The sequence below is a fragment of the Spermophilus citellus genome (assembly GCF_964194105.1).
Source record: "Spermophilus citellus genome assembly, chromosome: 15".
NCBI lineage: Eukaryota > Metazoa > Chordata > Mammalia > Rodentia > Sciuridae > Spermophilus > Spermophilus citellus.
This window is the reverse complement of record NC_138195.1, coordinates 90,852,049-90,863,282: the sequence shown is the minus strand read 5'-3', so window position 1 is coordinate 90,863,282 and position 11,234 is coordinate 90,852,049. Positions and strand designations below refer to the sequence as shown.

General features: G+C 38.1%; 2 protein-coding genes across 11 annotated transcripts in view; one reads left to right on the top strand and one right to left on the bottom strand.

Annotated features, from left to right (window-relative positions):
- The window catches only part of EEF1AKMT2 (EEF1A lysine methyltransferase 2), a 52,621-nt gene continuing 41,387 nt past the window's right edge, over window positions 1-11,234 (top strand). For 2 of the 10 annotated variants that reach the window (XM_081267441.1, XM_081267442.1), the window contains exons 1-3: window positions 8-173; window positions 1,763-1,828; window positions 2,537-2,651. In XM_081267441.1, the coding sequence (XP_081123567.1) occupies window positions 70-173; window positions 1,763-1,828; window positions 2,537-2,651 (285 nt within the window). In that variant the 5' untranslated portion in view covers window positions 8-69. Of the gene's footprint in view, window positions 174-1,762; window positions 1,829-2,536; window positions 2,656-11,234 lie in introns of all 10 variants that reach the window. The other 8 variants (XM_081267439.1, XM_081267440.1, XM_081267444.1 and 5 more) reach the window with 6 other exon arrangements.
- Window positions 282-1,744, bottom strand: LOC308633974 (small ribosomal subunit protein eS27-like). Its single transcript, XM_081267449.1, has one exon. It carries the CDS (start codon window positions 1,610-1,612, stop codon window positions 1,358-1,360), a length of 255 nt encoding a protein of 84 aa, XP_081123575.1. The 5' UTR covers window positions 1,613-1,744; the 3' UTR covers window positions 282-1,357.

The following is an 11,234-nucleotide window of genomic DNA, read 5'->3' as shown; positions in this document are numbered from 1 at the left end:
CCGGGCGTCCGCTCTGCCCGTGCCACGTCTCTATGGCGACCCTAACGGCCGACTGGGTCGCCGAGCGAGATGAGCGTGGGCGCTGACGGCGGCGGCGCTGCGGCGGCGCTGTCCCGAGAGGGTAGTCCCGCGAAGGATGGCTTCGTCCCGTCGGCACTGGGGACCCGAGAGCAGTAAGTGTGGCGCGGAATAGGGAGGGCGAACTGCGCTGGCCGGCCTGGGCCCGGGCGGGGGTCGGCGGGGCGGGGCCCGGGGGTGGGGGCGTGACGGCGAGGCCTGGGGCGGTGAGGGGGTTGCCGGGAGGGCTCTCCGGGCCCCCCGGGGACCGTTAGCCCGTGTTTACCCGCGTGGAGCAAGAGGGGCTTGGGTGCGGGACGGGCTCTGAAAGCTTTTGGGGAGGCCATTTAGGGGTCCTGGGGTGAGGAGGCGGCGAGTGAGGGGCCGAGGGACCACCTCGGGACCTGGGGTTGAGAAGGTCCGGACCTTAGGCGCCGGCGAGGATAGGCGAAGGAGACCCGCTGAGCGAGCGAGGAGGCGGGGGTGGGAGGAGGCGGCGGCGGCGGCTTGCCGTCGGAGAAAGTGACCTGCCGCGCCCGCCATCCCAGCAGAGGCTGAGGCAGGAGCATCGCGAGTTGGAGGCCAGCCTGGGCAACTTAAGGAGAATGAAAAGGCCTGAGGCTGTGGCTCGGTGGTAAAGCTATCCTGGATTCCATCCTCAGTACTGCAAAAAACAAAACAGACGTTCAGTAATTGTTCAGTGAATTATTAGACGAATGAAAATGTGGAAAAAAGTTAGGATGAGAAATAACTTGGAAGGGTAAGAGGGAGTAGGGATTCTTGAGATGTATAGGAAAATGATAGGGGTGTATATGTAAAATGAGAGAAGACTTAAGCGGAGTACTAAATTTTCACAGGGCGAAGTGGAGACATCAGAGGAAAAAGATTGGTTTAGAACTTTAGTTAAGATTAAATTTAATCTTTAAGCAGATTTTATCAGATGGGTTTCTTTGTGAGCAACTGCTGTACTGGTAGAAAATCCTATATCTGCACATCGAAAACCAAATATGCTGTAATGACCCTATGCTTGTACTGTCAAATTTTGGACATGGGTCTGGGACTTAAGAGATCCCTGGGCAGTGTTCTCTGTAATTTTTTAAGCTAAAATTAATATTTATTTTGCACGGATATTTTAAGTTCTTCATACGTAAACTTACTTTGCTGCCCACACTTTTCATTCTTTTGACTCAAGTATATTATGAAATTGAATTAACGTGCATTCAGTAACACTAATAATTTTTTTTTAATCCAAAATGTGTTTATTGGGATGTTTTCCCATTCATCTTGATTCAGGCTGCTTTTAGTGCTGCTTCCTCCTTAAGGAACATCCTTCTGTAAGTCTTGTTTTTCCTCCCATAGGCTGGCAGAGGACAGTGGAGCAGCCAACACACAAAACTACTGTTTGTGCATGGATAAAAACTGTGGTGATTTTATAGCATCCTGGGCATTTCATATCCATGAAATAGGAGTTGGGGCTCTGCACCAGGCTCTGCTTCTTGTGTTTCCACTTCTTCTCTTCCAGAGAGGGATGAAGGAGATCCTTTGCGAGAGGCATATTCTCGTGGGGAGGTGGTCACCGCTGGAAAGACCAATAATGTTTTGAACCTGTCATAAGTAGCACTGTATTATATTGAAAACATATTTGCTTCACAGTTTAATACAGTTTAATTCTAGAATCTTGCTTTGCATTTCATTGTTTACATAGTTGGGATGCTGTCTATGAGAGAGAACTACAAACTTTTCAAGAATATGGAGATACAGGAGAAATCTGGTGAGTTAGAAAAGAATCAATTATGATCCAAAATACTATATGTCTATGTGTGTGTACACTTATGTCAAAGAAAACCAAGGCTAAAAATCTTGGGAATTCTGGGTTGAATCTGGTTTAAGTGGGTGGATTTAAAGTATCTCTTTCCTTTTTTAATGACCCAGTTTTTTTTTTAAGAGAGAGAGAGAGAGGGGAGAGAGAGAGAGAGAGAATTTTTTTTTTAATATTTATTTTTTAGTTCTCGGCGGACACAACATCTTTGTTGGTATGTGGTGCTGAGGATCGAACCCGGGCCGCACACATGCCAGGCGAGCGCGCTACCGCTTGAGCCACATCCCCAGCCCATGACTCAGTTTTAAGTTGATAAGAGTATTAGGAAATTATTTTCATTCCATAGGTACTATTTTGCAATTTGCAATAAAATTTTAAGCCATCAACATATACTGATGTCTGAGATAGCAGTTTTTGGGACATTTTCACGTTTTAATGCTGATATAGAGAAATATTAATAAATAATACATTAACTTAGTCTATTCTCTTTTGAGTTTTTGAAGGTGTTTTCTCCTAAATAACAATAGAGACAAGTTTAGGTACTCACAAATACTCTACTCCTTAAAGACTTAATTTGGGGTATGATATACAGTTTAAATAAATTGGAGTTGTAACTTTTGCTCTGTATCTGTTATTTGTAACTTATTCTGTTTCTAACAGGTTTGGGGAAGAGAGTATGAATCGACTAATAAAGTGGATGCAGAAACACAAGATTCCACTGGATGCTTCAGTGCTTGATATTGGAACTGGAAATGGTGTTTTCCTGGTTGAACTTGTTGGTACTTTTAGTGTTCATGTGTTTAAACACAGTTTTAAATGAAATCATTAAGTCTTAAAATTGAGGATATTAATCATCTGTAAAGTAATGAAGCAGTCATACCATCTTCTCTGAGAAGTCACATGATACAAAAGTGATACTGCATGGATTGTAAGAAAGCACTAAATGAATAGTGCCAGTCAGAATCCCAAATGCTATGATCCTGGATGTTGAAATCCCCAAAGATCAAAACCTCTAAAGTCTAAAATCCTGAGAATTATAATACTGAAAGATTAAATTCTGAATTTTTAGATCCTGGAATCCAAAAATCCTGAAAAATGGCAAATTCTATTTTTAAAAAAAGACTATATAAGTGGATAGGAAGTTGAATTCTGAGGAAGGGATTAATATATTTTCAGTTATATCCATGATAGTTGTAAAATGAATACTGAGAAACTTGGCTAAGCATTATTTTTGGTGTGTGTTTGTGAGATTGCTGTCCAGAGGAGGTTAATACCTGAGTCTGGCTGAATCTGAGTAGGTGGGGAAGGTGCCCCTCAATGTGGGTGCGCACCATCCAGTAGGCTGGAGGCCTTGAGAGAAGAAACAGAAAACTGAAAGTTTTTTCTGCTGTTTAAGACATGAGAACTTCTGACCTTTGGACCTCAGGACTTAACATCAGTTGCTTCTGGGCCATTGTTAGGGTCTTTTGGCCTTGGAGTAAGAGTTAACACCATTGGCTTCCCTGGTTCTGAGACCTTTGAGCTTGGACTAAGCCATGCTACTGACTTTCCAGCTTGCAGACATCCTGTCATGGGACTTTTTAGCTACCATAATTGTGTGGGCCAATTCTCCCAATTAATCCCTTCTTATATATCTATGTACATATCTCACTAGAGCACCCTGACTAATTAGAGATTTGGTATTGGGGAAGCTAAATATTCCTTATTACACATGGAAGAAATCTGTGAAATTGTTTCCTCATGAAAAGGCAGTGATAACTTAAGTATACTAGTCTACTTAACAGCAGAAGCTAAAAGCTAGTTATAATTGGTTCTGTGAAAACAGAAAATTACTTAATTGAATGACCAAGCAATAACTGAACTTTCAAATAGACAACATGTACTTAAGTTTGTAGATTAAAAACTACTTTCCAGCCAGGTGTGGTGGTGTACACTTGTAATCCCAGCAGCTGAAGCCTGAGGCAGGAGGATGGTGAATTCAAAGCCAGCCTCAGCAACTTAGTGAGGTGCTAAGCAACTCAGTGAGACCCTGACTCTAAATAAGATATTAAAAAGGGCTGAGAATGTGGCTCAGTGGTTAAGTGCCCCTGGGTTCAATCCCTGGTACCAAACATTATCAACAACAAAAATAACAACAACAACAACAAAACCCATTGTTCATAAAAATGCAGTGAGTGTCTGAAATATAACAGAAAGAGTGAAAATGCAGTGAAAAATACAAGAAATCTCCCCTGTCAAATCAGTTCTTCACTGCTCTTGCCCCTCTATACAGCACCATACTCACTTTCCAAAAAAAATGCCCTTTGTCAGAGAATACAAAGGATTTGACAAGCTCAGGGACATTCTGAATCAAAGGTTCCTCCAGTGTCACAAAACACATTGAATGGTGAACTCTTCTTGCATAGAGGTTTGACTGTTGAAGAAGATAGACTTATATTTAACATAGATAAATGAGTATATGCCTTACTTTGGTTAATGGAAAATACTTTCAAAATTATCTCACTTAAAAAAAATTTTTTTTATCACCTACAATAAAGTTCATGTCCTTGTTGGATCTGAAACTTCAAGGACTTATTTGCTCCTTTCTGTATTAGTGACTAGAAAATATGAATTATTTATAAAAGGCTTATTTGATGATTTGATGGACTTTGCAGAAGAAATGAATTTCTTATGTCGTACCATAAAGACAGATTTAGAATTACGTGTGATCAAGACTTTAAAAATGAATGTCAAGGTATTACCAACAAAGATTGTTTTTTCCATTTATTCCAGTGCATGGGACAGAAATTTCAGGTGAATGTATTATCCATGATGTGATTCAGCAAGGATAAGAAGTTTAAAAATGTGTCATCTGTCTGCATTGGCATTCCTGATTCAAGGAGCTTTTAATGAATTAAATCAATCCATATTTGCTTGAGGAGGCCAGTGATATCACTGGCTGGTTTAAAAATAATTATGTGCTTGGTAGGATAAGATAGGTAATGATGGCCAGCCGCAGTGGCCCACAGTGGCTTGGGAAGCTGAGGTAGGATGCAAGTTTGAGGCAAGCTCCCATAACTTAGTGAGACCTTGTCTCAAAATAGAACTTAAAAAGGGTTGGAGGATGTACCTCAATGGTAGAACACACTTAGGTTCAGTCCCCAGTTGTTTCTGCTGAACTTGTTCTCTGTATATTGAATAAGTGTAGAAGAGTTTTCTGTGTAACCAAAACAACATAGCATGGTGCAGAAAATGGAAAATTTTAATAGAGAATGATCATGTTGCTCTATATTGAATCATAGAAGAATTTCAAAATGAGCAGAATGACAGAAAAGGAATGTGCATGCATTCTCCACTGAGAACAATACTTAAGAAAAAACAGCTATTTATCTCAGTGCAAGACTTAAAAATATAGTTAATGATCTTGAGAGTTGATCAGCACTTATGGACTACATCTGTTCAGTTGCCCATACTCTATTCCCATAACACATTTTTCTTATATTGAATTTTTAGATTATTTTCCTGCTTTTTTGTCAACATTTTTTTTTATAATTGGTATGCTTTGTATTTTGTCTTCACATCATTTTCAATAACAGAGGTATAAATTGTGTAAAGACTTTGAGAATTCTAATTTGTTTATGCATTTTTTTACAAATTAAATCCTGCAAATGTGCATTAGCAACAATGTTGAATTAGTATGTGAGCATTATACTTGTACATAAAAATATTGAAAATTCCTCAGTAAATGAAGAGATGTCTTTTTTGTACATCTGCATTTTTGAAAGATAAAATTTCTCCACCTCTGTTCTTCGAGCAAATGCATGTGTGATACTAACACATTGTGGTTTTTGATGTCACCTAAAAAAATATAGGTTGTCTTTCACAATATTTATTTTTAAAGTTATCCCCCCTACCCCACCCCCAGTACTAAGAATTGAACCCAGAGGTGCTCTACCACTGAGTTACATCTCCTGTCCTTTTTATGTTTTATGTTGAGACAGGGTCATGGAGGCTGACCAATACTCCTGCTTCAGCCTCTTGAGTAGCTGGGATTATAGGTGTGCACCATTATAACTAGTTTGATTTTTTTTTTTTTTAACAAATATTGTTTGTTCATAAATATTATACTTTTGCAAAGTGTTCAGTGTTAATGCTTGCAAAACATATGTTATTGTCTTATTATTTAAAGTGGCCTATGAAGCATTGTCATGTTTTATGTTTCTCAGATCTCTTTTTAAAAATGTAAAATGCGTTTTTTTTTTTTGGTACTAGGGGACTGAATCCCAGGGATGCTTAACCACTGAGCCACGTTCTCAGGCTTTTTTATTTTTTATTTTGAGACAGGGTCTGGCTAAGTTGCTTAAAGCCTCGTTAAATTGTTGAGGTTGGCTTTGAACTCTCAATCCTCCTGCTTCAGCTTCCTGAGTGGCTGGGATTATAGGCAGACACCACTGTGCCTGGCATATAAAATATCTTTATTGGAAAGATTATTTTTTTCAGCCAGGTGCAGTGGTGCACGCTTGTAATCCCAGCGGCTCGAGAGGCTGAGACTGGAGGATTTCGAGTTCAAAGCCAGCCTCAGCAAAAAGAGAGGTGCTAAACAACTCAGTATAGACCCTGTCTCTAAGTAAAATACAAAAAAACAGGGCTGGGGATGTGGCTCAGTGGTCGAGTGCCCCTGAGTTAATCCCCAGTATCCTGCCCCCGCAAAAAAAAAGATTATTTTTTTCAGATTTATATTTTCTCTTTTTTTGTAAAGAGAGAGAATGAGAATGAGAATTTTTTTAAATATTTATTTTTTAGTTTTTTTTGGTGGACACAAAATCTTTGTTTGTATATGGTGCTGAAGATCGAACCCGGGCCACACGCATGCCAGGCGAGCGTGCTACCACTTGAGTCACATCCCCAGCCCCAGATTTATATTTTCAAGAGTTTGATCTTTCAGGATTTTATACTTTAGGGATTTTGATCTTTTGTTCAGCATTCTGGATTATAATGTTTGGGATTGTGTCTTCTGGGATTTAAATCCCAGTGCCTTAATGAGAAGCCAGGGGATCTGAGTCTTAGTCTTGGTTCTTGCTATAGCCTTGACCTTGAGCAAGCACCTTAATTTCTCTGGGTTTGGATTTTGACTAAGTGATTTCTATTGGTTTCTTCTAGCTCAAAACACTAGGAAGATGACCATTTGCAATTCCAGTACTTATCTTAGGTGAGCGTATGATTTGTAAAGAGCATTTTGTCCATTCAACTGAATTTCAATACAAGTTCACTACTGGCTGTAGCATCACTATAGTGTGCCTATAATGTGCTCATTGCTATGGAGAAAGTATAAGATTTAGACTTCATCCTAAATGGTTGGACAGCCTGATTTGTAGACACATGTATGAATGAGTGAAATTTATTGAGTAACAAGCATGTGCTAAGCCTATGCTAGGTACTGGAAACATCAAAATTTAGATTTTGTGCTTGAATTGTTCATGGTTTCATAGAGATGGATTGAAATGCAGATAGTTAGGTTATAGTTTGATCTCTGTGGTAATAGATAAACTCAGTACAGAAGAGAGGGACCTGTTATTTATTTATTTTTCTCTTAAAACTAGGGATTGAACCCAGGTCTTTTACATGCTAGGCAAGCACTCTAACGCTGATCTATATCCCTGGCCTGGGAACGGTTAGTCCTAAAGAGGGCTAGGGAATGGCCTTGAAGGAGTTAACATCCAAATTGGTGAAATGTGCAGCGGCAGTGTATGGTGAGTGGGTGGAGTGTAAGCAGAAAAAAATTTCAGGCAATGGAACTAGTAAAGACATAAAGATTAAAGCAGCATATCATGTCCTGGGCCTGTAAATAATTTGGTAAATTGAGACGTGAAGTGTGGAGGGTGAATAGAGTTGAGAATTAAGTCAAAGATAGCTGATGTATTTTGCCATGCTTAAGAATTTAGGTTTTTGGACTGGGGTTGTGGCTCAGTTGTAGAGCCCTTGCCTAGCATGTGTGAGGCACTGGGTTCCATCTCCAGCACCGCATAAAAATAAATAAATAAAATAAAGGTATTGTGTCCATCTACAACTAAAAAAAAAAAAACCCAAAAAACAAAGAGTGAACTTGGGAACTTAGGTTTTGCTTTTAAGAACAAAAGAAGTGCAGCCATTAAGGTTTTTTTTTGGGGGGGGGTACTGGGTATTGAACTCAGGGGCATGCGACCACTGAGCCACATTCCCAGACCTATTTTGTATTTTATTTAGAGATAGGGTCTCACTGAGTTGTTTAACTCCTCGTCATTGCTTGAGTCTGGCTTTGAATTTTCGATCCTCTTGCCTCAGCCTCCCAAGCTGCTGGAATTACAGGTGTGCGCCACTGAGGCCAGCTTCATTAATATGTTTTAATAGTGGAGCGTGCTTAGAAAAATTTGTAGTAAGCTTTTTTGAAACATTTGCACATAACATATATGCCTTAAAGTTTACAAATCAGAAGTCTACAGCTCAATGAATTATCACTAAATGAGCATACCCACGTTGTAACAGTTTTTCTATTCAAGATGTAATATATTTTAGAAACTTGCCTTAAACTCTCTACCAATCATAATTCCCTGTCTTCTCTAAAAGTAACCACTATGTTCTAACCATTGACCACATCTTAACTTCATGGATTTATTTGCCTGTTTTTTTTTTTTTTTTTTTTAATATTTACTTTTTAGGTGTAGATGGACACAACACAATGCCTTTATTTTTATGTGGTGCTGAGGATAGAACCCGGGTCCCGCCCGTGCTAGGCGAGTGCTCTACTGCTGAGCCACAATCCCAGCCCCATATTTAACTGTTTTTGAATGTATAAGTGGAATTCTTTGGTGTGTTATCTTCTGTCCTTTATTCAACATTATGTGGGATTTACTCAAGTTGTTTGTGACAGTAGCAGTAGTTCATCAATTTTCATTGCTGTGTAGGGTTCCTTTTACAAGACCTCAGTTTTATTTATTCATATCTTTTTATTTATAGATTCTTTTCAGTTTTTTTAAAAGTTTGCTTGTAGACAATAATGATTTTGAGACTAAAAATGTATATGTTTTCAGATTTTATATATATATATGTATATATATATATATATATATATATACATATATATATATAAAATTTTGTACACTGGGAATACTAGCAGTTTTATTCCTTCCTGTTGGGAGTCGCCCCAGCTCCAAAGACTAACTTTCCCATCCCCCAGAAGGGCTGTCCAATGGTGAGCCCTGCTGGCTCACATGATCCTTACCACCAATCAGAAAGCACCCCATGCCAACTGTCAAACCATTAAACTGTGTAAACTGTCAAACCACCCCAGGCTCTATAAATACGCAGAGCTGTTCCTCAATAAACAGGCATCTTCTCCACGATGAGCCTTGTTCGTTCTTTCACTTCCTTTTAAATTTTATAGCTTTTTTTCCTTCTTCTTAACTGTCTAAGACTTTAGTAGAATATTGAAAAGTGGTGATAAAAGGCATCCTTGTCTTTTTTCCTTTTTCAGAGAATGCTTTTAATATTTCACTCATAGGTGTGATGTAAGCTCATAGGTTTGTTTTGTAGATAACTCCATATCAGTTTGAAGAAGTTTCTTAATTTGCTGAGATAGTGCGTTTCTTACAAATCTGGTTGTATCCAGATAATCATGATTTTTTTCTTTTAGTCTTTTGATGTTGGTAAATTACATTAATTCATTTTCAAATGTTGAGTGCTTTCTTGGAATAAACCCAATTTATATATGTCACGAGATTCAGTATAACATGTATTTTTAGAATGTTTACAATTTTACCCATGATAGAGACTGTCCTGTAATTTTCTTTTCTTATAATTTCTTTGTCAAGTTTGTGGTGTCAGGTTACTCTGGCTCATTAAATGAGAGATTTTATTTTTTTTTGAAAGTGTAAATTTTTAGTAAAATCATTGGTGAAATCACCTAGATTTGGAGTAGCTTATGGGAAATTTTTTCTTTTTTAATATGAACTTCTTAAATGAAGTATATAATTTATATAGGGAAGTATAATTTATATAGAAAAGTGAGCTTGTCTTAAGTATAAAGCTTTTATAAAATGAACACCTTTGTGTTTCTCACTAGACTGATACAAATTTAAATAGAGCATTGCCAGCACCATAGAATCCTCTTGTGCATAACTTCCACTCATTCCCTTTAAAAGGTAAGCCACTGTTGTGATTTATATCATCACAAATTAACTATTTTTGGTATGTAGCAGTTTCTTGCTAGGTTTTTTTTTTTTAACATATTTATTTTTTAGTTGTAGTTGGACACAACACCTTTATTTATTTATTTAATATGGTGCTAAGGATCGAACCCAGGGCTTTGCATGTGCTAGATGAGCACTCTACCACTGGAGTCACAACCCCAGCCCTCTTGCTAGGGTTTAGTTTACATTTTTCTAAACACCAGAGATGTTGAACACCTTTTCAGTTGCTTATTTGCCAACTGGTTATAATGACCTTAGTACTGCAAATGTCTTATCCAGTCTGTGACTTGCCTTTTCATCTTTTTACTTAATAGATTTTTTTGTTGTTGTTGTTTGTGTTTTGAGACAGGGTCCATTTACATTGCTCAGGCTGCCCTCAAATTCTTCTCAGACTCTCGGGATTATAGGCTAATAGAATCTTTTGACAAACAGGAGTTCTTTGATTTTAACAAATGGTTCAGTTTTTTTTTGTCTTTTTTGGTCCTACGAATGTAACCCAGGGCCTTATGCATGCTAGGCAAGTACTCTACCACTGAGCTCCATTCCCAGCCCTATATAATTTTTTGTCAACTGGTGCTTTTGTCTGTTGTTTAAGAAATATTTGCCTGCCCAGAATTCTTAAAATATTTTCCTGTTTTCTAAAAGTTTTTCTTAAAGTTTTTCTTTTTTGCTTTCTTTTTCACATTTAATTCCCTCTCAGTTGTTCTGTATGCTGTGAGGTTTATTTTTCCCCTATGAATATCCAGATAATCCAGCACCAATTTTTGAAATATCCTGTCTTTCCACCAATATACTGTAGCACTTCTTTCATAAGTCAAGTAACAGTGTATGTTTGGGCCTGTTTCTAAATTCTCTAGTGTCTTTCTTTTTAACCTTATTCTTATATGATTGTTTCATTTTTTAAGTCTTCATACTTGGTTAATGTAAGATGTTCAACTTGCATCTCTTTCCCACTATTGTGTTGGCTATTAGATCTTGGACTTTTCATTTAAATTTTAAAGTCAGTTTATCACTTCTAGAAAAAAAAACAACTGGATTAATTGGAATTGTTGTGCATATATGGATCAATTTGAGGAGGCATGAGGAGGCATACATCTTTTTTTTTTTTTTTTTACTACTGGGGATTGAACTCAGAGTGCTTTAAGATACATCAC